The sequence below is a fragment of the Equus caballus genome, chromosome 8, assembly GCF_041296265.1.
Source record: "Equus caballus isolate H_3958 breed thoroughbred chromosome 8, TB-T2T, whole genome shotgun sequence".
Taxonomy (NCBI): Eukaryota; Metazoa; Chordata; class Mammalia; order Perissodactyla; family Equidae; genus Equus; species Equus caballus.
This window is the reverse complement of record NC_091691.1, coordinates 31,903,460-31,928,749: the sequence shown is the minus strand read 5'-3', so window position 1 is coordinate 31,928,749 and position 25,290 is coordinate 31,903,460. Positions and strand designations below refer to the sequence as shown.

The 25,290-nt window shown below is 52.6% G+C and overlaps 2 protein-coding genes across 8 annotated transcripts; one reads left to right on the top strand and one right to left on the bottom strand.

Annotated features, from left to right (window-relative positions):
• Positions 1-691: 691 nt before the first annotated feature.
• On the bottom strand, positions 692-4,228 carry P2RX2 (purinergic receptor P2X 2). 5 transcript variants are annotated; one of them, XM_070220492.1, is made up of 12 exons: positions 3,972-4,217; positions 3,590-3,725; positions 3,431-3,502; positions 3,239-3,314; positions 3,063-3,159; positions 2,801-2,881; positions 2,536-2,674; positions 2,023-2,153; positions 1,738-1,828; positions 1,539-1,637; positions 1,381-1,458; positions 692-1,188 (listed from the first exon to the last, which is right to left on the bottom strand). In XM_070220492.1, exons 1-12 carry the CDS (start codon positions 4,139-4,141, stop codon positions 1,084-1,086), a joined length of 1,275 nt encoding a protein of 424 aa, XP_070076593.1. In that variant the 5' UTR covers positions 4,142-4,217; the 3' UTR covers positions 692-1,083. The 5 variants fall into 5 exon arrangements, with proteins under 5 accessions (XP_070076593.1, XP_023503149.1, XP_070076592.1 ...); XM_023647381.2 differs by having other exon boundaries at positions 1,539-1,604; positions 3,972-4,216; XM_070220491.1 differs by having other exon boundaries at positions 692-1,458; positions 3,972-4,221.
• Positions 4,229-13,709: 9,481 nt separating this feature from the next.
• On the top strand, positions 13,710-24,160 carry LRCOL1 (leucine rich colipase like 1). 3 transcript variants are annotated; one of them, XM_014727602.3, is made up of 7 exons: positions 13,715-13,886; positions 15,233-15,379; positions 19,845-19,952; positions 21,773-21,898; positions 22,031-22,156; positions 22,242-22,364; positions 23,889-24,160. In XM_014727602.3, the coding sequence occupies exons 3-7, from the start codon at positions 19,857-19,859 to the stop codon at positions 23,889-23,891; spliced, it is 474 nt and encodes a 157-aa protein (XP_014583088.1). In that variant the 5' UTR covers positions 13,715-13,886; positions 15,233-15,379; positions 19,845-19,856; the 3' UTR covers positions 23,892-24,160. The 3 variants fall into 3 exon arrangements, with proteins under 3 accessions (XP_005612760.1, XP_014583088.1, XP_070131651.1); XM_070275550.1 differs by lacking the exon at positions 13,715-13,886 and adding an exon at positions 14,326-14,618; XM_005612703.4 differs by lacking the exon at positions 15,233-15,379 and having other exon boundaries at positions 13,710-13,886.
• Positions 24,161-25,290: the final 1,130 nt, after the last annotated feature.

The window sequence follows — 25,290 nt, the reverse complement described above, 5'->3', positions numbered from 1 at the left end:
GCGTGCCGCCTCAGACCTGCACACTTGCCATAGCTGTGGGATAAACCACTGTCCAGCCAAGTTCTGGTGCACATCAGAGCAGGGCCTGGCCAGACAGGCACCAGGTGGAGCCACTAAATGTAATCACCATTGTAGCATCCAAGGATGCAGTAACCAGATTACCCGCAGGCCTGACATGGCTGGTGCCAGCACCCCACACTCCTCTGACCTTGTCCTGCCCTGTCCATACCCTTTGCCCAGCACCAGATTCCTGCTCCCGCCTGTGCCCTCGTTTTAGGTCTCAGAACCTGGATGGGTGTTCGGGTTTAAGAGCCAGTGAAACCTAAGCTTTCTTTGAATACAGCTCTCATCTCCCTCCTGGTTTTCCTCCTCGAGAGTCACAACTATCCTTTTCCCATGTTTTGAGCTTTGGGGTCTGGGATGACCCCTGCAGGAAGCTGGTAAATGCACTAACAGGTGGATGCTGGGATGAGTCCTGGGGTCTTCCTCGTGTACTTGGCCTCTGTCCCCCACTTCCAGTGGCCCCCTTGTCAGACATGACTGTAACCTGGCCAGGTGTGGGGGGCAGCAGGCATGCCTGCCCCTTTTGCACCCAGGCTGGTTAGAGGGGAGATAGCAAGGATGGGGACCCACAACTGCACATTTGTCTTCAGGGCCTCAAGATGCTCTTCCCCAAAAATGAGGCCAAAGGTTCTGGTCACAGGTTTATTTGGTTCTGGACGTGATTTTTTAGCAAAGGGTCTGAGCAGGGGTGGGTGGGCCCCTTCCCAGTGTTCCCAGGCTGAGTGGATGGGGAAGGGCCAGGAGCCTGCGGGAAGGTCAGCCAGGAGGAGGAGGCAGGAACTTGCCCCTCTCTGCAGGCTGGGAATGCTGGGGGCCCCTGACTGCCCCCTTCCTGTTAGCCCACTGCCTGGTTGCATGGGCATCCTTGGTTCCCGGTTTCCTGGAGACATGGGGTGCATAGGCAGGGCCCCAGGTCTGCTGTGTGAGTCTGAGCTGGGGGCTGTGTCTTGGAGCTGCAGACTTCAGGGGCCTGCCAGGCCCAGGTGTTCAGTGCAGCATGATGGAAGGTGGAGGTCTGGCTCAGAGCTGGGCCAAACCTCGAGGGTCCATGAGTGCAGGGTCCTGTTGGGAATGCTTGGAGGCACAAAGCTCTGGTCCTGCACTCTGCTCGGGAGCATCCACCATCTGCTCGGAGGGGGTAAATGTGGGGCGAGGCTGTGGGGGCAGGGCGGCCAGGGCCTGGCTTGGCCCCTTGTCCTGCGGTCTGCCCACCCGGCCTGGTTCTGCAGAGCCAGGACAGGGTGGAGGAGGGGCCTGGCCCAAAACAAAGGCCAAGGTCACCGGCCGGCTACCTGAGGAGTGCCTTGGTGTACACACCTTGTCGAATTTCTTATGGCTGTAGATCTTGTTTTTGTTCATGAATGTTAGCAAGATCCAGTCGCACAGGAAAGAGCCCTGAGGCCAGCAAGACCGATGCGTAAGGGCCAGGCAGGCTCCCATGCTCCTACCCCCAAACCCCATTGAGCATTCCTTACCACCCCGATGGAGGTCAGTGCTGTGGCCAGATTAATGATGGTGGGAATCAGGCTGAACTTCCCTGCCTGGGAAGAAGACGCTGCCTTAGGCGGCTGGGTCTGGGAGAAATGGGGCCCAAGGGAGGGGTGGGGAGATGGAGGCCATGCCAGCTCAGTCCTGGCCAGCTGAATCCCAGGTGGGCAGGGCAGGCGGGCTTACCTGTCCGTGCACAATGACGTCGATGCGGATCCCATAGGCTTTGATGAGTGTGCGGGCAGTGCTGCCGTTTACCTTGTAATACTTGGCAAACCTGGGGCGGAATGACCCGATGCCGGAGCCCTGGCTGCCCGACCCTGAGGAGTATGGCCACCCGTCGCCCAAGGGGGGCAGCTCCAAGACTCCACTGACGGCTGGCACCTTTGCCTTTGGCCTTCTGCCCTGTGAGCTCCTGGAGCTGCCACAACCCCGGCAGACAAGGACTCAGGCGTCCCAAGGCCAAGGTACCTGAAGTTGTAGCCAGATGAGGCTGGGATATGCTTGGGGTCGAGCCTCCGAAAGGAGTACTTGGGGTTGCACTTCAGTGGCGAAAGGTCCAGGTCACAGTCCCAGTTGATAATGACCCCAATGACGCCACCCTGCCCAGAAGTGGACACAGACTGGTCAGGGAGGGCACACAGAAGACCCTTAATAGCCTTTGGGGCCACCCTGAGGCTGTGCGTGGGGTGTGGTTAGGATACCCGGGGCAGCTCAGGGCCGAGAGCCAGCGGGACTTGGTGAATGTCCCCCTTCCAAAGTATAAGGGGATGCTAGTGGCCAGCCATGTGACCAGGAGTCAATAATTTAGTAGGAGCCATGCACACCCACATGGGTTGGCCGGTCATGTTTCTCTTCCTGTGCCCAAGCAGGTCCAGGGCTGGCCAAGACTGCAAAGGGACTCGGCTGTGCAAGTAGGGTGTGAAGGTAGGAGCCAGGACTGGAAGGAGAGCTCTCCCTCCCTCTCCCTCACCGCCCCCTCACCGTGTGTGCCAGCTCCGTGAAGTTTTCCCCTGCCTGCTCCACTATGAAGCCCAGCTTGAAAATGGGGCAGTAGAGATCCGAGACCTCATGGAATGTGCAGCGTTTCAGGTAGCCATCCTTCCGGTTCTCAATGTTGCCCCTAAGGATAGGGCCCAGCAGCATCAGGTGGGGAGGGGGCAGAAGCTGCATCCCCTCTCAACAGTGCATTCCCAGGAGGAGCTCCCATTCCCAGCCTGACCCATCACCACCTCCTGCTGGCTCTTACTTAGAGAACTGGAATTTGGGGTAGTGGATGCTGTTCTTGATGAGGATGGTGAAATTTGGGGCCATCTTACCGAGGAATTGGCTGAGGAGGCACAGACCGGGTGTTTAGTCTCCCCTCGCCCTGCACTGCTCCCATCCCCACTCCACCCCCACTCCCAGCAGCCCCGGCCGGCTGTGGTCAATAAGCAGAAAGGAACAAGGCAGACTCGCGCTGGGGTGGAAGCTGGGTCCCAGGTGGGGTCGGGGGCACTGGGCGCGCACACCTGACAGAGGCCCCATCTTCCACCGGGCACCAGGCGGACACCTCACAGGTCTGGGAGGCCCCGTGGTAGTAGGGGACGCAGCGCCCAGTCCGCACGCCTGCAGTGGACACCGCTCAGGTGTGAGGCACCCCCGGGCTCGCTCGGCCCCCCACCCCCCGCCGCTGGCATACACTGACCATTTCCTAGCATGTCCAGCTGTCCAGCCACGCAGTCTTCATCCGAGTCGCAGGTGGCGTTGTTGACTCTCATACTCTAGGGAGGAGAGAGCTCGGTCAGGGCCCACACTTTGCTCCAAGCACAGCTCGGGCCGCGCAGCCCACCAGGCAGGACCCTCCCTCCAGCCCAGCTCTGCCTCGGACCCGCCTCACCTCCGGGCAGGTTCCGAGCGTCTGCAAGCGGGTGACCTCGATCCTGGTGATGATGCTGAACACGCTGCCCCCCTGGGCCCAGAAAGAGGGGACGGTCGGCCGGCGGGGACAGCTCGGCCCCCCTCCGTCCCACCCTGGGAGAGCGGGGCGTGGGCGCACCTCGGGGGGCTTCACGTACTCCTCCACGTCCCACACTTTGTGCTCGGACGAGGTGATGCCCTTCACCTTGGTGATGACGGAGCTTTCGGGGCCCGTCTCGCTGTCCTGGTAGCCCTTCTGCACGATGAACACGTACCTGTGGGGCGGGCAGCGCCGGCTCTGGGGAGACCCCGGGACGGCTCGGCGGGGCCGGGGCTGCGTCACCGCCTCTCGGCGGCCCGGGCGGCTCTGGGCGACCCCGCGTTCTCGGCCCCCTGAGCCCCGGCGGCCGCTAGATTCTTTTCGGCCCCAGCCCAGAGCCGCCCCCTCCCCGCGGGCACCGTGCGCGCCCCTCCCGCGCCCCTCCGGCGGGGCCCCCGGCACCCCCGGCCCGCGCGCCCACCACACGAAGTAGAGCAGGATGAGCAGCTGCACGGCGCGGTACACGACGCCGAGGCGCCGGTTCTTCACCACGATCACCTTGGGCGTCTCGTAGTCCCAGAACGCGGACCAGCAGCCCCGGGCCAGGCGCCGGGCCGTCCCCGCGGTGGGCTTGGGCTGCGCGGCCGCCATGGCCCCGCCGCGCGGAACTCGGGAGGGCCGGGCCGCGGCAGGACCCACGGCCTGGGGGCTGGCGGGGGGCTCCGGGGCGCCGCCTCCACGGGCGTGGCCTCGCGCGCCCCGCCCCGCCCCGCCCCGCCTCGAGTGCGTCCCCCCCAGGTCGGGTCCCCGGCGCGCGGGGGTGCAAGGCGAGGACACCCAGCGCACCTGGCAGGTGTCGTCAGGTGGGGCCCCGAGCGCCGGGATGCTGCTCCGGGGGGCGTGAGGAGGGACCGAGGCCCGCGCGTCCCCGGGGGAGGACACCGTGAGTCCGGGCGAGGTGCGGCGAGGGCGCGCTTCCTTAAAATGCGGGAGGAAGACGCGGCCCAGCGCCGGCCACCTCGGCGTCGCTACGGGTGTCTGATGGGCGGCGCGCGCTAACCCGAAGGGCGATTCTATTTGGATGTTTTTTCCAGCTTTGTTGAGATACAATCGACTTGTAACTGTGTGAGTTTAAAGTGTATGGGATGACTTCCGAGGGGCCGTCCTTGACTCCTGCCCGCCGTTCGCCAAAGCTCAGCAAAGGCACCCCTGCCCCGGGTTCCGACAAAACCCAGGACCCTTTCTTTGCCCAGACGGGCCTCCTGTTTTCATCCAGACACGTCGGAGCCGCTCGGCTCTGCGCCTTCCTCTCCCAGGACTTCGGCAGTGGCTCCCAGCTCTATGCTTTTATCCACTTCCACCTGTTTCATTTTTCTTTGCCACCTGAAGATTGTTTTTTGTTTTTTAAAAGATTTTATTTTTTCCTTTTTCTCCCCAAAGCCCCCAGTACATAGTTATGTACTTTTAGTTGTGGGTCCTTCCAGCTGTGGCATGTGGGACGTGGCCTCAGCGTGGCTTGATGAGCGGTGCCATGTCCGCGCCCAGAATTCGAACCAGCGAAACCCTGGGCCACCGAGGCAGAGCGTGCAAACTTAACCTCTCGGCCATGGGACCGGCCCCATGAAGATTGCTTTTTAAAAAAAAAACTTTTTATATCTCCAGCCCCACCTCATTATTTTGCAGCAAATCCCAGACGTCATAGTATTTCACAAAACGATAAATTTTTTAGACTTTTTTTAGGTGAAATTCACATAGCATCTAATAACCATTTTAACGAACAATTGTTGAGTGAACAATTCAGTGAAATTTGGTACATTGACAATGTAGCGCAACCACCATTATCTACTTCCAAAACATTTTCATCATCCCCAAATAAAACTCTATACCCAATAAGCATCATTCCCCCATCCCCCTTCCTTTCATACACTGGCAACCACCAATCTACTTTCTGTCTCTATGGATGTATCTATTTTGGATATTTCATATAATGGAATCATACAATATTTGTCATTTTGTGTCTGGCTTCTTTCAGTTGCATAATGTTTTCAAGGTCCATCCCAGTTGTAGCATGTGTCAGTACTTTATTCCTTTTTATGGCAGAATAATATTCCATTGTATAGATATTCCACAATTTATTCATTGTTGATAGACATTTGGATTATTTCCGCCTATTGGCTATTTGACTAGTGCTGCTATAAACATTTGTGTACAAGTATTTGTTTGAACACCTGTTTCAATCCTTTGGGGTATATGCCTAGGAGTGGAGTTTCTGGGTCGTATGGTAATTCTGTTTAACTGTTTGAGGAACTGCCCAACTGTTTTCCAAGCAGCTGAACCATTTTACATCCCAATCAGCAACGTACAAGGGTTCCAGTTTCTATATATCCTTGGCAACACATGTTATTTTCCACTCATTTGGTTATTGCCATCTTAGTGGATGTAAGAGAATAAATAATTTCTTTGGGTAAATGTCTATTCACTCATTTTTAAATTAGGTTATTTGTCTTTTTGTGGTTCAGTTGTAAGAATTCTGTATATATTTTGAATATTAGACCCTTATCAGATATATGATTTGCAAACATTTTTCCCATTGTAGGTTGTCTTTTCACTTTCTTAATAATATCTTTTGATGCACAAAAGTTTTTAATTTTGATGAAGTTCAGTTTATTTTTTTCTTTTGTTGTTTGTGCTTTTGGTGTCATTTCTAAGAATCCATTGACAAATTCAAGGTCATGAAGATTTACCCCTGTGTTCTTCTAAGAGTAATGGTTTTAGCTGTTATATTTAAAGATTCTATTTTTCCTTTTTCTCCCCAAAGCGGTGGGTCCTTCTAGTTGTGGCATGTAGGACACCACCTCAGCGTGGCCTGGTGAGTGGTGCCATGTCCGCGCCCAGGATCCAAACCAGCGAAACCCTGGGCCGCCGCCGCAGAGCGCACGAACTTAACCACTCAGCCATGGGGCCGGCCCCATAGCTGTTATATTTAGATTGTTGATCCATTTTGAGTTAATTTTGCATGTGGTATGAGGTAGGGGTCCAACTTTATTCTTTTGCATGAGAATATCCAGTTGTCCCAGCACCATTTGTTGAAGAAACTATTCTTTACCCATTGAAGCGTCTGTCACCCATGTTGAAAATTAATTGGCCATAGACATAGAGTTTATTTCTGGACTTTCTGTTCTATTCCACTGTTCTATGTGTATACCCTTATGCCGGCATGACTGTTTTGGTAACTGTAGATTTGTAGAAAGCTTTGAAATTGGGACATGTGAGTCTTCCAACTTTGTTCTTCTTTTTCAGTACTGTTTTGGTTAATCAGTGCTCCCTGCAATTCCAAGTGGATTTAAAGGTCAGCATTATCATTTCTGCAGAAAAGGCCATTGGAATTTTGGTGGAGAGTGCACTGAATCTGTAGTCTCCTTTGGTGGAATTGCCATCTTAGCAATATTAAGGCTTCCAATCCACGGACATGGGATGCCATTCAGTTTATTTACATCTTCTTTAATTTCTTTCAGCAATGTTTTGTCACTTTTAGTATACAACTCTTTCTCCTCCTTAGTTAAATCTGTTCCTAGGTATTTTATTCTTTTGGATACTGTCGTACAGAGAATTATTTTATTTTTTTTTCCTTTTTAAAAATAATAATTAATTAATTAATTTTTTTTTCTTTTTGAGGAAGATTAGCCCTGAGCTAACATCTGCTGCCAATCCTCCTCTTTTTGCTAAGGAAGACTGACCCTGAGCTAACATCCGTGCCCATCTTCCTCCACTTTATATTTGAGACACCTACCACAGCATGGATTGCCAAGTGGTGCCACGTCCGCACCCGGGATCTGAACCCATGAACCCCAGGCCGCTGAAGTGGAACGTGCGCACTTAAGCACTGCGCCACCAGGCCGGCACAAGAGAATTATTTTCTTAATTTCATTTTCTGATTGTTCATTGAGGGGTATAGAATTGCAACTGATTTTTGTGGATTGATCTTCCACCCTACTGCTTTGCTGAATTCATTTATTAGCTAGTAGTTTTCTTGTGGATTCCTTGGGGTTTTCTATATTTAAGATCCTGTCATCTGCAAACAGAAACAATTTTATTTTTTACTTTCTGATTTGGATGCCTTTTACTTCTTTTTCTGCCTGATTGTCCTGGCTAGAAATTTCAGTACGATGTTGGATGGCAGTGGGGAAAGCAGTCATCTTTGTCGTATTTCTGATCTGAGGGGAAAGCTTTCAATCTTTCATCATTGAGTATGATGTTAGCTGTGACTTTTTTATAAATTTCCTTTATCTTGTTGAAGAAGTTCCTATCTTTTCCTACTTTTCTAAGTGTTATCATGAAAGGGTCTTGCATTTTGTCAAAAAAAATGTCTGCATCAGTTGAGATAATCATGCATTTTTTTAACCTTCATTCTATTAATGTGGTGTCTTGCATTGTTTGATTTTCATTATTGAACCACCCTTTCATTCTTGGAATAATTCCAACTTGGTCATGATGTATGATGTTTTTAATATGCTATTGGATTTAGTTTCTAATATTGAGCATTTTTGCATCTATATTCATAAGGGATATTGGACTGCAGTTTTCTTTTCTTGTGGGGTCTTTGTTTGGCTTTGCTATCAGGAGAATCCTGGCCTCAGAGAATGAGTTAGAATGAGTTCCTTCCTCCTCAATTTCTTTGGAAGAATTTGAGAAGGATTGGTGTTAATTCTTCTTTAAATGTTAACTTTTAAAAGTTAGAAGAGGAGGGAACACATCCCAACTCATTCTATGAAGTTAGTATTACCCTGGGAGAAAACAGAAAACAAAGACATCACAAGAACAGACCAATATTCCCTATAAACATAGATGCCAAAATTCTCAACAAAATATTAGCAGACCAAAAGCTTAATTTAATATCCCAAAATTAATAGTGTCAAATACCATATTAACAAAATAAAGGATAAAAACTGCGTGATCATCTCAGTAGATTCAGAAAAAGAATTTGACAAAATCCAACACCCTTTCATGATAAAAACACTCAACAAACTGGGAATAGAAAGGAACTTTCTTAACCTGGGAAAGAGCATCTACGAAACACCCACAGCTTACATCATTCCTAATGGTGACAAACATGAGTGCTTTCTCCCTAAGATCAGGAATAAGACAAGGATGGCCTCTTGTCGCTTCTTTTCAACATTGTTCTGGAGGTTCTAGCCAAGGAAAATAGCAGGAAACTGGAAAAAATTGGAAAGAAAGAAATAAAACTATCTCTGTCTGCAGATAAAAGGATATTGTAGATAGAAAATCCTAAGGAATCCATTAAAAACTATTAGAACTAGTAAACAAGTTCAGCAAGTTTGTAGGATACAAGATCAATATGCAAAAATCAGTTATATTTACAAGGCTTGCAATGAACAATCTGAAAAATTAAGAAAACAATTCCATTTACAATAGTATCCAAAAGAGTAAAATACTTACGAATAAATTTAACAAAAGTAGTGTGCATCTTGTACTCTGAAATATATAAAGCATGTTTTTAATTAAAGAAGATATTAGTAAATGGGAAGACATTCCGTGTTTATAGATTGGAAGGCTTAACGTTGTTAAAATAGCAATCCTTTCCAAATTTATCTACAGCCTCGGGACAACTCTTATCAAAATCTTAGGTGGCTTCTTTGCAGAAATAGATAAGCTGATCCTAAAATTCATACGGAAATGCAAGGGACTCTGAGTAGCCAAAACAATCTTGAAAAAGAAAAGCAAATCTGGAGGACTCACACTTCCCAAATTCGAGCCCTGCCACAAAGCTACACAGTTACCGCAGGACCCAGTAATTCTGCTCCCATTTACTGGCATAAGGATAGAAATAAAATATAAATATGTAAAATACAATAAAAGTAATTGATTTTTGAGAATGGTACTAAAATGATTCAATGGGGAAAGAGTAGTATTTCAACAAATGGTGCTGGGACGACTGTGCATCCACATGCAAGAGGATGAAGTTGGACCCTACTTCACGCCACACACAAAAATTAATTCGAAATGCACCAAAGACCTAAATCTAACGGCTAAAACCATAAACTCGTAGAATAAAACATAGAAGTAAATATTTGTGGCCTTAGATTTGGCAATGGATTTTTTTTTTTTTTTTAAAGATTTTATTTTTTCCTTTTTCTCCCCAAAGCCCTCCGGTACATAGTTGTGTATTCTTCGTTGTGGGTCCTTCCAGTTGTGGCAGGTGGGACGCTGCCTCAGCGTGGTTTGATGAGCAGTGCCATGTCCGCGCCCAGGATTCGAACTAACGAAACACTGGGCCGCCTGCAGCGGAGCGCGCGAACTTAACCACTCGGCCACGGGGCCAGCCCCTGGCAATGGATTTTTTTAGATGACAACAAAAGTATAAGCAAAAAAAGAAAACATAGATAAATTGGACTTCACCAAAATTTAAAGCTTCTGCATGTCAAAGGTCACCATCAAGGAAGTGAAAAGACAGCCCACAGAATGGGAGAAAATACTGGCAAATCGTATATATGATAAGGGACTTGTATTTAAAAAACTCTTACAACTCAACAATAAAATGACCAAAAAACAATTTAAAAAACGGGCAAAGGATCTGAATAGAATTTTTTTCAAAGAAGATATACAAATGGCCAGTAAGTACATGAAATATACTCAACATTAACAAAAGGATCAGTTTTGCAAAAAGGCAATGAGGACTTGCAGGGGTTGTGGTTAGAGCATTAAAAAATCTTCTGGGGCCCAAATTGTGATTCTGTTAGATAAACTGGAAGGGAATGTGCTCATCCGTAAGACCAAATGGAGGGAACACTGTGCGACTCAGAGCAGAACACAGAGCTGGGGGCGTGAGGGAGAAGCAGTGATGCAGAGGGCAGACCCTGGCCTGAGTCACAGGGTCAACAAAGAAGGTGAGCAGGGGAGCTGGGAGGAATAATTGGAAGAAATTGTCTGATTTGAACAAGACTTGCATCTGTAGGTTGGTGTGACTTGTTGGGGTCCTGGCAGGATGACTTTAAGAAAAGGTACACACGGGGGGCTGGCCCCGTGGCCGGGTGGTTAAGTTCACGCGCTCCACTTCAGCGGCCCAGGGTTTTGCTGGTTTGGATCCTGGGTGCCGACGTGGCACTGCTCATCAAGCCATGTTGAGGTGGCGTCCCACATGCCACAACTAGAAGGACCCACAACTAAAAATATACAACTGTGTGCTGGTGGGATTTGGGGAGAAAAAACAAGAAAAAAAAAGAAGAAGAAGATTGGCAACAGTTGTTAGCTCAGGTGCCAATCTTTAAAAAAAAAAAAAAAAGAAAAGGAAAGGTACACACCTAAAAGTCTGGGTGAAATATCTGAATTCCAGTGAAGAGAAACCCACACCAACCGGGAGCATTTGTCCACACTGCAGGTTACTTTCCTCCTGTGGGGAAGCCCTGCCCTGTGAGCAGGGCTGTTGTCTGTGCAGACTTGGAGTGTTTTCATTATCTTTTCTCAGAAGAAAAGGTATGCCGTGTAGTCTCAGGTTTGTCCAAGAATTTAATGATTTATTTTATTTTATTTTATTTTTATATGTTTTATATTTTATACACAAATAATATATATTTATGTATTTATATGGAATATTTTATATTTTATATAAAATATTATATATATTTTATGTATTTTTATACATATTATTTTTATATTTATTTCTCTTTTATTTCTTTTATTGTTTGGGGTGAGTCTTCTGCCCTGTGTCCATGGGAGTATACGTTGGATGCCAAGGGGATCTTGAGTGTCTGGGGAGGCAGCGTGCATTATGGGGGTCCATCCTGGGACTCCGGATCTCTCAAATTCAGTGTGGAGTGTGTGTCTGACTGGTTTGGGAGACCCCAAACGCTTATTGTGAAGGTCAGAGAAGGTGTCTCGAAGCCTGCTGGAAGGAAAATGAAGGAATCAAGGGAAAGCTCCTGATGCGAACTCTCTAGGCTGGGAGAAGGGGAGTGCCCAGCCACAGAATTTGTGCTGACAGCTAAAGTGTCAATTAAAATCTGTGTAAAATTTGTGTAAATACATTTAAATAGGTTAAGGAAATTAGTCTTAGCAGGACTGAATCTCATAATGGTTTTTTACTTAAGGTATTTTACAAGTGAAAAAATTAAGTTATTCAACTGAATTCTAAAACCTTTGGTTCAAAGGAAATATTACTCTCTGCTGAGAATAGAATAAAAAATGTATCTATAAATAACAATGTAAAACAACCAAGTTACAAGTAAAAGTTCAAATAGGTTTCCTGTTTGAAACAGCTTTATTGAGATAAAATTCACATGCCATACAAATCACTCATTTAGAGCATGCAATTAATTGTTTTTAGCATATTCACAGGGTTGTGCAAACATCACCTCGGTCTAATTTTAGAACATTTTCATCACCCCTAGAAGAAACCCCACACGTGCTCCCAGCCTCCCCGGCGCTCCTCCCCCTGCCTGCTCTCCCTGAGCACAAGCATCCGTCTGTCCTGCTCCTCTGGTTTCAGTGGATGGCTCTCAAACCCAACGCCACAGCTCAGATGACTCTTGGTCTTCCGCCTCCTCCCCCCGCACACTGACCCCAGCTGCCTCAGAGACTCCTCCCTGGTGATGCAGTGGAATGGTGCTGCCCCACTCCTGGGCTAGGCCACAGAGCCTCTCAGACCCCCCAGGACTCTGGAACACCTGTGGGGGCAGCCAGACCTGAGGAGGGGCGTCAGCCACCCCAAGGCTGCTGTGCTGTGAGGAAGCCGTGTGGGGAGAGAGGCTGCGCTCCAGCCGTCCCAGCCATCCCTGGCGGAGGATGCGTGGTGAAGGAGCTGTCTTGGACCCTCAGCCCAGTTGACAGCCCACCTAATGGCAACTTTCGGCAGCCCAACCACCATCTGACAGCCCTTGCTGAGTGACTCTGAGTGAAAACTGCCCCTCTGAGCCCAGTCAAACCACAGGACCTGAGAGATCATAACTAAATGTCCTTTCAGGCTGCTGAGTTTTGGGGCCGACAACTGAAAGGCTGTGCTAAACCAAACCACTCTCTCCCCAGTCACCAGAGCCTGGCAGTCGTTCTGGAGTCTTCACTCCCTGGCCTCCCACATCCAGTCAACACTGAACCTCATTCTCCTCCCAGGCATCTGCTTCTCTGCTCCCATCCCCGCCTGCAACACCTTGACTCAGCAGCTCCAGCCTCTCATCCCATCGCACCTCGTGCCCGGAGCATTCTCAAACACTCACGGGGCTTGGCTTACCCATGCCTAAAACCCTTCCTGCCCCTGAGAGCTTGGATTTGGCTCCCAGCTCTCCAGGCTCTGACCCCTCCCACCAGCTCCCCAACACCCGGTCGGTGCCCTCCTCCCAACTTCACCCTCTCCCTCTGCCCGGAGATCTCTCCTCCCTCACCTCACCTGCAGAACCCGGACTCCTCTTCACGGTGCAGCACGTCCTCTCCTCGCTGATCCAGGTCCTCCCTCCCAGGGTCTCCACCCCGGTCCTCATGGTGTCTACCACACTCTACGCCATCTACTTGTTGATGGGTCCATCTCCCAGCCTAGACCAAGAACTCCTAGGTGACAAGCGACACACCATCTTTTCCTCCACAGAGCCCAGCTCAATGCCTGGGACAAAGTCAACGATAAATAAATCAGTGAATGTTTATTGAATGAACAAGCTGTGCAGAAGTAAACGAAGACCACCCTAATGAGAATACATCACTCCAATTAAAGCATGCTGCCCCATTGAGAACACATCCCCCCAACGAGAACACGCTGCCTCAATGAGGACAGACCACCTCAATGAGAACAGACCCCCTCAAGGAGAACAGATCACTGCAGTGAGGACACATAGGCTATTTATCCAGAGCCAGGGAGTCAGCCTCCAAACTTGATCAGACCCACAGGCAGCCAGGAGCGGACGTGGATAGTGGAAAGCGGCTGCTCCAGGTGCCTGAGGGGGGTGTTGAGGGGGAAGCGGGGTCTGCTAACCAGGTGGAGGGATCCCATGTGATTGATCAGGGGGCATATGTGGCCTCTCGGGCTGGTCCTGGGTTGTAATGGGGCAATCCAGGGAGGCTGTGGTCACTGACCACTGGGCCGAGTGCTGTGGCTGGCTCCCGGGGCTCTTATGTGGGCTGGAGGGAGTCCCACTGTCATATGTGGCTCAGCCATTGCCCACAGTACATTCAGTCTCTCACGCGGAAGGATGACAGACTTCCTCAAGGGCAGAAGGCTGGGGCAGGAAGGAGGAGGAGCAGTCAGGAGACGCTCCAGTGAGTCTGCAGCTTCACCTGGCTCCCTGGAACCTGGCTCCTGTGTGATCCTCCACTTTGGGGGTTGGAGTCTCTTCTGGAATTACAGCCTGGCTGGTCTCACGTCTACAGAGGAGCAGGTGGGACCCAGGATAAAAAGGTAGGACCTCTGAGCACTTAAGCAATTATCAACTACTGGGGGAGTTTTTCTGCAAGGAATGTCCAGGCTCCCGTTTACTCACAGGTTTTGTTTTTCTGTGAGTCAGGCAGAGGCTGCCTGCGGGACGGAGCACCCTCCACAGGGGTGCGCCCTTGAGGGGGCAGTGCTGTAGGCAATGAAGGAGGCAGGATGGGGGTGGCACCAACATGAGGGGTTTGTGCTGAAAGTGTGGTAGCTATGGTGTAGGGAATAACAATAATTTGTCATGTTTTTGCAAGATTTGGCATCAAGCTTTTTGGCAGATTGAGATACTGTGGAATCATACCTGACCTTGATGTTTAGAAGGAAAAACTCTGGAAAGATGTCTGATCTGAGAGATTTATAAACAAATATGGAAGAAAAGAGGCTCAAGTACAGAGGACTATTTCAACATCACTAGCCTGAGACGTGCTGTTCTTCAGGTTCAGAAACAACCCCGCCTCCAGGGCCTGCAAGAAGCGCCTGCGTAAAACGCACCCAGCGTGAAATTTACCACCCGAAACGTGTTTATGCGTCCAGTTCAGTGGCATTAGGTACATTCACGTTGTCATGCAGCCATCACCACCATCCATCTCCAGAACTCTTCATCTTCCCAAACTGACACTCTGTCCCCATTGGACCTCACAGAAGTGGAATCACACAGTACTTGTCCTTTCGTTTCCGGCTTATTCCACTCAGCATAATGTCCTCAAGGTCCGTCCTGTGGTAGCATGTGTCAAATGTCCTTCCTTTTTAAGGTGAATCATATTCCATTGTGTAGATGGACCACATTTTGCTTATCCACTCGTCAGTTAGACACTTGGGTTGCTTCCACCTCCTGGCTATTGTGAATGCTGCCGCTGTGAGCAGTTGCTGTGACCTTTCATAAACCGGACTTTCTGTGTGTGGGTGCAGTGTGTTCCTGTGTGGTGTGGGCTGTCTGACTGATCAGACACATCATGTCCGAGTTTGTAAACTGGGCCAGTGAACTTTTCAAGGGCCTAAGAAAAGGTTTGAGACCAGAAAACATTTTTTCCTGGTTTAAAGTCCAAAAAGAACACTGCAAGTTTGAAGTTTGTGATTCAAATTCAGCTTTTACGTAGTTATAATATAATAATTATATTTGACAGGCCTGATATGATATGGAAACAGTTCTTACAAAGTTCATACAGTGGCTATTGGTTTGTGCATTTGTCTTGGAAAATGTTTATGTGACTCGATTGTCTGGTGTCATTTCTCTAAAATCATGTGATTGGGGCCTCAGAGACCTTGACCTGCTGTGAGGAAGTAAAATTGAGACCCTGTGCCCTCCTTCCCTCCCTCCTTAGCTCGTGGAGCTTGCAGATCAGCAGGAAACTAGAAAGGGCAGTGGTCAGCACAACGTGAAGGAGGAAGCCCAGCCCGCAACAAGCAGTGGCTTCTCCAGAACTTTCCACAGCTCAGGAGTTGGCCCGTCACTGCACTCAGACCCACAGGTGGGCAGGTGGGGATACCAACAGTGGAAAAGGTCGGCTCAAGTGGCCCGAGGGAAAGGTTTTGGCGGGCAAGGCGGGGCGTCTAACTAGACATGGGGTGTTGTTATGGGCTGAGTTGTGTCCCCCTCAAATCCTTACGTGGAAGTCCTTACCCCCAGGGCCTCAGGAGGTGACTGTATTTGGAGATAGGCCTTTGCAGAAGGAATTAGGGTAAGACAGGCTCACTAATCTAATCTGACTGGTGGCCTTATAAGAAGAGGACATGAGGGGCCGGCCCCACGGCCTGGTGGTTGAGTTCAGCATGCTCTGTTTCGCTGGCCCAGGGTCAGTTCCAGGGCATGGACCTACGCCACCATCAGTGGCCATGCTGTGGTGGTGACCCACATACAAAATAGAGGAAGACTGGCACAGGTGATAGCTCAGGCCGAATCTTCTTCAAGCAAAAAGAAAAAAAGAAGAGATGAGGACACAGACATGCACAAAGGGATGGCCATGTGAAGACAGAGGGAGGAGACGGCCGTCTACACACCAAAGGGAGAGGCCTCAGGAGGAGCCAGCTCCCCAGACCTGGGTCTCAGACTTCTGGCCTCCAGACTGTGAGGAATAGTTGTCTGTTGTTTAAGCTGCCCAGCCTGTGGTGTTTGTTACACAGCCCTGGCAGGCTGACACAGGTGTCCCATGTGATTCTTAGGGGGCACATTTGGCCTCCCGGGTTGGCTGCTCCCAGCTGTGGGTCAGGGCTCCACTTTTACAGATGGTCTGGCCGTTGTCTGTATATTCCATCTCCCAAGACTAAAAGGCGTGTCTTGGGTTCCACCATGGAGATACTTGGTGACCTCCGAGGAGCCTTTCTGGCTGCTGCGGACAGCAGCCTGGCCACGAGGCCGGGGGCCTGCCAAGTGCGGGCCAGGGACCACCAGGTGGGCACCTGCTGTGAGGCCCCTGGAACAGCACCGCTGACCAGTGGCCGACCCCAGGCTGCCCCAGAAGGCCTGGTTCACAGTCACCGTCTGCTTTGCTCTCAGCGTGTAGAAAAACCCACAGACTCACGCGTGGATGTCTGCTAGCGTGGGACACGCACACACATTAAATGGGAGTCCCAACTTTGCAAGGTGCCTCTTAAAACACTGTTATACACACACTGAAGTAGACTTTGGAGTGCTTTATCAAAGGTAAAATTTTAAAGAGGCGTGGCATTGTTTTGCTGAGTCCAGCAGGCTTCCATCACTCTCTTTTCTCCATGTCTGTATCATTTTTGGTGACAGCAGATCAAAACAGGGCTCTGAGTTCCCGTTATTGTGTCTCTTTTGAAATCAGTTAGCAAAACTTTAGAGTGAAATGCTCTAGCAATGCTTTTGTTGCTTATGAGCTGCAATTTGTTGTCGAAAAGTAGAAGTCTAAAATTACAGAAAACCCAAAGCTCGGAAGGGCAAGGTGTCCTGCAACTTGCTGTTTTTGTTTAGAAAACTATAAGCGATGCTGACCTCCTTTTGCCTTTCTGAGATGTTTTGTGTTGCTGAATTCTGTCCTTATGGGAGGCATTTCATGTTGGCAGGGGGTAATTTCTGGATATTTGTGCAGGAGCCAAATGAATCCACGCTGACAAATGCCGTAGGTGCTCTGGAGAAAAGGCCAGGCTTGGTCATGTAGAGGCAAGTGCACCTGTGCGAGGAGAGAAGTGCAGGAAATAAACTGAGTCCTCCTGCCTCCTGCCCCCCTGCCGGTGCCTCCCTCTCCCCAGACCCTACTTTGGCTCAGGGGCCTCCCCACGACTAAATCTGCCCCCATCTAGGTGGGCCTGGGGCAGAGGGCACCGTCTCTCAGACGGCCCGGCGTCTGAGCTGCAGAGGCGCCTGCTCTGCCCCAGAGCTTGGCCGGTGCTGCCCCCTCGGTCTTTCCCCCCCCCCAACCCCCCTAGCTCCCAGGAGGGACCCGTCCTCCCAGCTCGCAGGTCGCAGGTCGCTGTGTTTCTGTCTCCCTCCCTCGGGAAGACTCGGGTTTCTGGGCCCAGCATGGGCCAGCCCAGAGAAGGCAGCCAGAGGCGGGGAAGGTGAAGCAAGAAGGCGGGGAGGACTCGTCTTGGGAGTCAGCCTGTTCCTGGGCCCCTGACCTCAACAGTCTGGGGAGCTTAAAAACAGGACTCCACTGTGCTTCGCAACACAAATGACCGCGACAAAGAACAAAGGGGACAAGACCAGTAGGGCTTCACTGGAATGGTCTGAAAACCAGGGTCCAAGGGGACGTCGATGGGGAATGGCAGGAGCCCCCTACCTCACGGGCAGGGAAACAGTCCCCAGAAAATCTCCCCCGCCTCCCCGCCTTGTCCCGTCCCAGCCAAGCAAACAGAGCAGCCCAGCCCAGCCCAGCAAGGGCTTGCCCCGAGGACCGGGGGCCCTGAGCGCTCGTCCTCACACTGTGGGGTCTAGAGCTGGTGGGCCCCGGGGGGCACACTGCCAAGGCGGGCAGAGGGACAAATGCGAGAAGAGATTCTGGAACATGGGAGGGAGACAAGTGAGAGTGGCCAGGGGACCCCCAAGGAGCAGGGCAAGAAATGCAGGGTGCCGGGGCTCACGGCTCAGGGCTGGAGACGCAGAGTGTGGCCACCCCAGCAGGGTGCACCCGCTCACACCCCCTCGCCCTCTCCTGGCCCAGGGGCCCCCACATGCTGCCCCGCAGAGCATGTGGGGATCCCACCTGCCCCCTGCAGGTCTGGCCAATGGAAGACATCAGAAAGAATGGGGAGCGACTGCTGATGGGCACCTGGTTGTACTGTGGGGTGACGGAATGTTCTGGAACTAGACAGAACTGTTACCGAACCTGAAGTGAGTTCGCTCACCCATTGCACAGCAAGCCAATCTCTGACACCGGGGGTGGTGGAAGAAAGTAGGAATTTTATTATTGCACAGTGCTGAGCAAGGAGAGAGGGCAGCTAACGCTCAAATCCCAAACTCCCCGAAAAGCTAAAAGGAAGGGTTTTTATTTGGGGTTTTATGTAGGGGAGGGGGAGCATATGGCCTTGCTGGTCGGAGCTTTCCCACCAGCTTGTGTTTTGCCTTGAGACACTGCAGAGAGGAGGGAGCCCATGACCTTGCTGGTCAGCAGCTTTCCCACCAGCCCGTATCTCTTTGCGGGAGGAGATAGTCCAGGTGCTTGTCCTTGACGGTGTCTGTCTCCATGGAGGATAGTGGATTCTGGAGCCAGGAAGCCAGAGAGTAAGCAGAGAATGAGTGTTTTGGTTTTAACCCCATATATGCTGGGTTTAATGTGGGGAAACTGATACCAGGGTGGGTATCAGAACTGCGGGGTGGTTGCACAACATTAAGAATGCACTAAATGTCTCTGAATTGTTCACTTTCAAATGGTTAATTTTATGTTATGTGACTATCACCTCCATTTAAAAAATAAAAGACTTAGGGTCTAAATTGGAGGCCAAATCGTCAGCTTTATGAACAGCCAGGCTTAGATCTGAGGGCAACTCTGGGCCTCCTGGCGTCCCATCCGGATGTGCAATGAGGGAGTCCCACGCACCTGGGGCCGTGGCTGTAGGGCGCTTCCACACCCACCGCCCAAGCCTTGGGGCAGGGCCCCCCACCAGCTCCACCAGGCCGAGGTCGGGGGCCAGCTGGCCCTGCCGAGCCTGTGGGGAGGTGGAGACAGGAGCCAGGCTGGTCAGGGAGGCCTCTCTGCAGGGGTACTGAGGCAGATGTGGGAGAAGCAGGCCGCAGGAAGGGTGGTCATCTCTGCCCTGTGGGCGCTCTCGCATGGCAGACACGCTCCTCTTTAAACTAATAAAGGGCAATCGCTCCCTGGAGACAGGGTTGTTGAAAATCCATTTTCCACTCAGCACTAGAAAGCAATGAGCTACGAAGCCACAAGGAGACGCGGAGGAACCTCAAGTGCAGATGACTCAGTGACAGAGCCAGGCTGGGGAGGCCCCGACTGTGTCATTCCAGCTCTGTGACATTCCGGAAAAGCACAGCTATGGGGGCAGGAAAGGGATCCGTGGTTGCCGGGGCTTGTGGGGATGAGCAGGGGGAGCAGAGAGGGCTTCCAGCGCAGTGACGCCACTCTGGACAATGCTGTCATGGTGGACACACGCCACTGGCCACTGTCCACACCCACAGAGTGTCCGACACCGACAGTGAGCCCTGGCATCAACATGGACTCTGGTTTATGACAATGTATCAATATCAGTTGATCAATTGTAACAAATGCCCCACACCAACTAAGATGTTAATAACTGGGGAAACTGAGGCAGGTGGGTGAAGAAGGGATATATGGAACTCTCTGTACTTTCTGCACAACTTTTCTGTAAACCTAAAACTGCTCTCTAAAATAATTATTAATTTTAAAAATATCCATTTTGGAAGAAAGAGATTGGGAAAGGGAGCGGTACCCACATGGGTGCCGTGGGGCAGGGACGCCCTGGGCAAAGGGTGCTCCACAGCCATCTGGGCATTGACAGGCCTGCCACCCGATGGCGTGCTCCCAGCATCTGCTGCTGCTGCTGCTGCTCTTGGGGCTGGCCGAGTTCTTGGTGTTCAAGAGGAAGAACGTGCTGCTGTTGCACAAGGTAAGTGCCCAGCCACCCCGCGCTCGGCCTGCCTCAGCCTCAGTTGGGCTCCCTTGTCTTGGCTGCCCCTACATGTGCCCAGCTCCTCCCGGGCTCCCCACAAAGGAGGTGCCCGCGAGCAGCACATGTTTCCCCCAAACACGCGGGTCCCCGCGCCTGGAACCCAAACACTGACGTCCAGGTCCAGACAGGCCGGGCCAGCGAGGCCTCAGTGGGCCACGTTGCCAGGCAGCAGCAGGCTCCGGCCTGCGGCACGGGGCACAGCGAGCCAAGGGTCCCCGGGGCGGGGCACAGAGGGCAGAGGTGAGCGACAGGGCAGGGCTCACGAGGGGTCCAACAGGGAGTGGTGTGCGCAAGCGGATCTAGTGCGACGGTGAAAACGTGAGAGCGTCTGTCCTTCTGTCCCCACAGCACCCCTAATCTGCACGTCCCACCGCGTCCACTCCTCCCCGGGGCGGTGGCGCGCACACAGCCAGGACGCAGGAGACGCGCTGCCTGGGCCTATGCCCCCCAAGGGCCCTCCTGTTTCCTTTCTCCATAACTGTCCCCCCAGAACCCAGGGGACACTCCCGAAGCTCCCACGACCGACGGCGCCCCACCCTAGAAGTTAGCTCCTCCTCTGTCCTCCTGTCTCTCACCTGCAAGCTGCCCAGCCAGGCTCCCGCCGCCAGCCTCCGAGCGTCAGTCTCAGCTTTCACTGTCTACCAGCAAGACCTTTAAAAAAAGCAAACAGAATGAAAAGTCTCCCTGGATGAAAACCCTTCAGTGTGTCTCTGTTGTTGAACAGCAGCCCCCAGGATGCTTGGGACCGGGGTCCCCAAGCCCTTCTGGAGGGTCCCTGAGACCAACACGTCTTCATAATAACAAGGGGACATGTTTTGCCCGGTCACCCTCATTCTCCCCAGAGCCCGTAGGGTATGTGACACCCCCACAGGGTATGTGACACCCCCACAGGGTTTGTGACACCTCCACAGGGAGCAGGGACACCTCCACAGGGTATGTGACACCTCCACAGGGAGCAGGGACACCTGGCGGCCTCTGTGAACTGGCCAGGTGGGAGGAGCCACCAGAAATGCAAAATGGCGCTACTCTGCTCAGCACGTTTTTGTTTTGGAAAATGTACTTATTTTTCATGAAAAGTTGTTATTTATGTTGACATGGAATGGGTTCATTATTTTTAAGTAAATCAACGCATAAATATTTAAAACTCTCTCATCGTTAGTGTCCACTGTGGTGAAAGTTGTCAGCCATAACCCACACCAGCAACAGCTCTTCCAGGCCCTTGGTGGTTTGTGAGTTTGTAAAGGAGTCTGAGACCAGAGGTGTGAGGACCGTGCTCAAAGGTCACGTGACTCTGGTGGCCTCTGGGAGGCTGGTGGCGGTGGAAGAGCTTCAGTCTCAGTTCCGACTCCTTGTTGGATCTGTGACCCCAGGCAAGCTACTCACCCTCTCTGAGCCTGTTTCTCACGTGTAAATGTCGTGCGAGAGTCTGTAAGCTTCATATGCAGCCTTCTCCTTCCTGTCCTTCTGCTTGGCCACTTGCTACCTTCCTTCATCCTCTGTGCCTCAGTTTACCCTTCTGTCGACATGTCTCACAACAGACGCAGACAACTGTTAGCTCCCTTTCTGCTGGCTCCCCTGGCCTTCCAGACCCGCCGTGGTCTGTGAACGTTGCAGAAAACCTGCCAGGCAAGGGAAGTTTGCAGGACCCAGGGAAGCAGAGAAGGGGAGAAGCCCTCGAGGGAAGCTGGTTCTGCAGCCGCACCTGCTCGGTTTAGTGCCCCCACCCCGGAGGCACAGACGAGGCCCTGACTTTGCAGGTGATCGGAGAGCCCTGCAAACAGCACTCGGAATGCCGGAGCCACTGCTGCGCCACGAACAGCCTGAACCCGCAGCGCTTCTGCACCCCTCAGACCATCTTCCTCCAGTGCCTGTCGTGGAGAAAGGTGCACCGTGACGGGCGGGTGAGGGGTGAGGAGGAGGGAGGGCAGCCTTGTTGGCCAGAGCTCCCACCTCCTCTGGGCAGGCGGGTCCCTGGGGGACTGGGCAGAAAGGACAGGGGTCTCCTTTCCCGGCAGCCGAACGGGTACACCTGCAAGGACTACCACGAGTGTCGGAGCAGCTGCTGCCTCATGGGCGGCCTGGACAAGCAGAGGATCTGCAGGCCCAAGACCGTCTTCCTGCAGTGCCTGCCGCTGCGCAAGGTGAGGGCAGAGGGCGCGGTGGGCCTGCTCTGCTGGAGGACTTCCGGGCTGCTGGGGGCGACCTCTGACCTCCGTGTCTCCCCAGCCTAACTGGGAGTACTGCAGCGACCACAGCGAGTGCCAGAGTCAGTGCTGCATCAGGCTGAACGAGGTCAGCCCCCATCGCTGCATCCCCAAGAGCGGACTCCTGGTCCAGTGCCTGCCCCTGGTGAGTCTGGCCCTGGGTCCCGGCGCAGCTGTGCTGGAGGCGCTTCCGCAGCCGCGAGGGAGGAGCGAGTCTCACAAAATCCATGAACTGCCTGAGGCGCTGCAGCTAGTAAAGGGGGCAGTGTCTCTGAAGCCTGGGGGGTCAACTTTCAGGACAGGCCACCATGTGCCTTCTGCAGACTGACTCAGTGTCCATTTCCTAAAGTGGGAAAATGGGGATGAGGCATCCCCGGGGGACACAGGTCCTGGGCAGAGTGGGCTTTGCAGTCCCTCAGGGCCCAGCAGGAAACAGGTGCTGCCACACCTGGAGGGCCAGCAGAGGCAGAGTGGGCGGCAGACCCCCAGGACCAGGAGTCTCCGGGCACTAGCAGCTGTGGGGCTGCTGCCACCCCACGGCTGGGGGAGGGAGGGAGCTGGCGAACACCCCTCTTCAGGACTTCTCTCTCCTCCCACCCTCCCATCTCCTCCGGAGCCTTCCATTGGCTGAGCCAAAGGGGAAATCCAGAAAGAAAGAGAGCTCAAGTGATGTGGCCCAGGGGTCTGCCTCCTGGGGCAGAACATGCAGAGAGCCATGGAGGAGAGGCAGGGGACAGATGGAAATGAGGGGACAGACGGAAATGAGGGTCAGAGGGAAATGAGGGGACAGACGGAAATGAGGGGACAGACGGAAATGAGGGTCAGAGGGGACGAGGGGCAGATGGGGACGAGGGGCAGATGGGGACGAGGGGCGGATGGGGACGAGGGGCGGATGGGGACGAGGGGCGGAGGGGAGGAGGGGCGGATGGGAGGAGGGGCGGAGGGGAGGAGGGACAGATGGGAGGAGGGGCGGAGGGGAGGAGGGGCAGAGGGGAGGAGGGACGGATGGGAGGAGGGGCAGAGGGGAGGGGGGGGAGGGGAGGAGGGGCGGATGGGGAGGAGGGGCGGATGGGAGGAGGGGCGGATGGGACGAGGGGCGGATGGGAGGAGGGGCGGATGGGGAGGAGGGGCGGATGGGAGGAGGGGCGGATGGGGAGGAGGGGCGGATGGGAGGAGGGGCGGATGGGGAGGAGGGGCGGAGGGGAGGAGGGGCGGAGGGGAGGAGGGGCGGAGGGGAGGAGGGGCAGATGGGACGAGGGGCAGAGGGAGGAGGGGCGGATGGATTGAGGGGGCGTGGCGCCTAGAGCCAGGCTTGGATGTGAGAAGCCACTCTGTGTAAATGCATGGCGGTGATTCAGCACAAATTTGATGCCAGGAGGCATAACTTCCATCTGGTTAAGCAGCACATGTGGGGAGCACAGGCCTCATCTTGCTTGCTGTGGTACCATCAGCACCTGAGTGGCCCTGGACGTACCCGGTGCTCACAAATGTGTCAAATGTGTGATGAATGAGTGAGAGGATTCCCAATGGCGCCCTCGCCCCACAAGACCTGGTTCCCTTAGTGTCTGTGGGGATATATCTGATCTTTCGAAAGTCCACTTCCTTCTGCTCCTGCCCTGGAGGTGCTGTCTCTCCCTGCGCACTTGCTAAGTTTTGATGTGTCCTTTAGTGACGTGACACGACTCTGCACTGAGGAGCCGACCCGGACCTCAGAGATGCTCACTCTGGATCCCGTTGTGCCTCGGTGTCGGCGGGAGCTCCACTCAGGCTCACACTGCTCCTTCCGGGCTGGCAGAATCTCCAGGTGTCAGACACATCCGTCTCTGTCTCTTAACGGTAGCTCCTTGAGGCCACCATTGAAGGCGTCCATGAGAACAAATCGCAGCTACTGGACCCTGAAACTTAGTGACTTAGTATCAATAAACACTACTGATTGAAAGAGAGTGTGTTTTGTCACTTCTATTTTCTTCAGACAAAAAGGCAAACCAATCTGTAGAAAACATGGGGGCCATGGAAAGTGGAGTCTGCTCAGGCTGAGCAGCGCTTCCCTAAGAAACCGTGTCCGATGGGACCCAGTCTTCCGTGGAGAAGAAGGGGCCGAGGGGTGCAGAGACGTGGCCCGGCCCCGCAGGCATCTGTGCCTCTTGTCATTGCAGTCAAAGGGACCAGTGGTCACTCCCCTGAAGAGTCTCCGCGAACATTGCTGACAGGACACGACACACAGGGCCCCATTCAGGCCGTCCGAGCAGACCCCGGCTGAAGACCCCGCAGGGGCCGCTGCCGCTGGGTCACTCCTTCCCCTTGTGCCCCCAGGCTGTGCTGAGTTCCCCTAAAGAGATTCCCTGGCTCCTTAGAAACTCTTCCCGCCAGCGGCTTCCGGGGGGCAAACACCACAGCTGCAGCTGCTCCGCGCTCCCGGGGTGCGGGGGCCCAGTGCCACCCGCCAGGAGAGCTGTCTCTGCTACTGCGTTCCCAACCCTCCAACCCCGGGCTGCTCCTCCCCCCTCCCCCCAGCCTTCCTTAGCCTGAGTTGACTCAGACAATTCCTGTAGAGAAAGTCACAAGAAACCATCGCTCCCATCCTAATAATGAGAACAGGACAAGTAAGTCACAAGGCATAGTTTAAAAAAAACAAAACAGAATAGATCTAAATGTAAAATGTAAAACTATAAAGCACTTAGAAGAAAAGTAGAATATTTTCATGACCTTGGACTAAACAAAGAGTTCTTAGCTATGACCACATGCCACCCATAAAAAAAATTAGATAAATTGCATTTCATGAAAATTAAGTACTGTTTTCTATGATAGACACTAAGAGAATGAAAGACAGGCTACAGACTGGAAGACGTATTTGCAAATCGCTTATCTGACAAGGGACTTGAATCCAGAATATATAAAAAACTCTCAAACAGAAAACAACCCAGTTAAAAAGTAGAGGGAACACTTGAACAGACGCCTCACCAAAGATGAGGCGCTTACGGTGGGCAGGCACATGGGAACCTTTGCAGTGTAGCCGTTGATTAAACCGGAGCGGCTGCCCCCGCGCTGGTCAGACCTACGGCGACACCCCG

What these genes read in the sequence shown, in the direction of transcription:
- LRCOL1 (XM_070275550.1), top strand. Translation starts at nt 14,475, where the DNA reads ATGCAGCCATCACCACCATCCATCTCCAGAACTCTTCATCTTCCCAAA. An exon ending in ACGTGCTGCTGTTGCACAAG is followed by an intron (nt 19,953 to 21,772) that starts GTAAGTGCCCAG and finishes CTGACTTTGCAG; the next exon opens with GTGATCGGAGAGCCCTGCAA. An exon ending in AGTGCCTGTCGTGGAGAAAG is followed by an intron (nt 21,899 to 22,030) that starts GTGCACCGTGAC and finishes CTTTCCCGGCAG; the next exon opens with CCGAACGGGTACACCTGCAA.
- P2RX2 (XM_070220491.1), bottom strand. Translation starts at nt 4,141, where the DNA reads ATGGCGGCCGCGCAGCCCAAGCCCACCGCGGGGACGGCCCGGCGCCTG. An exon ending in GCTGGACATGCTAGGAAATG is followed by an intron (nt 3,160 to 3,238) that starts GTCAGTGTATGC and finishes TGTCCACTGCAG; the next exon opens with GCGTGCGGACTGGGCGCTGC. An exon ending in GAAGATGGGGCCTCTGTCAG is followed by an intron (nt 2,882 to 3,062) that starts GTGTGCGCGCCC and finishes GTGCCTCCTCAG; the next exon opens with CCAATTCCTCGGTAAGATGG.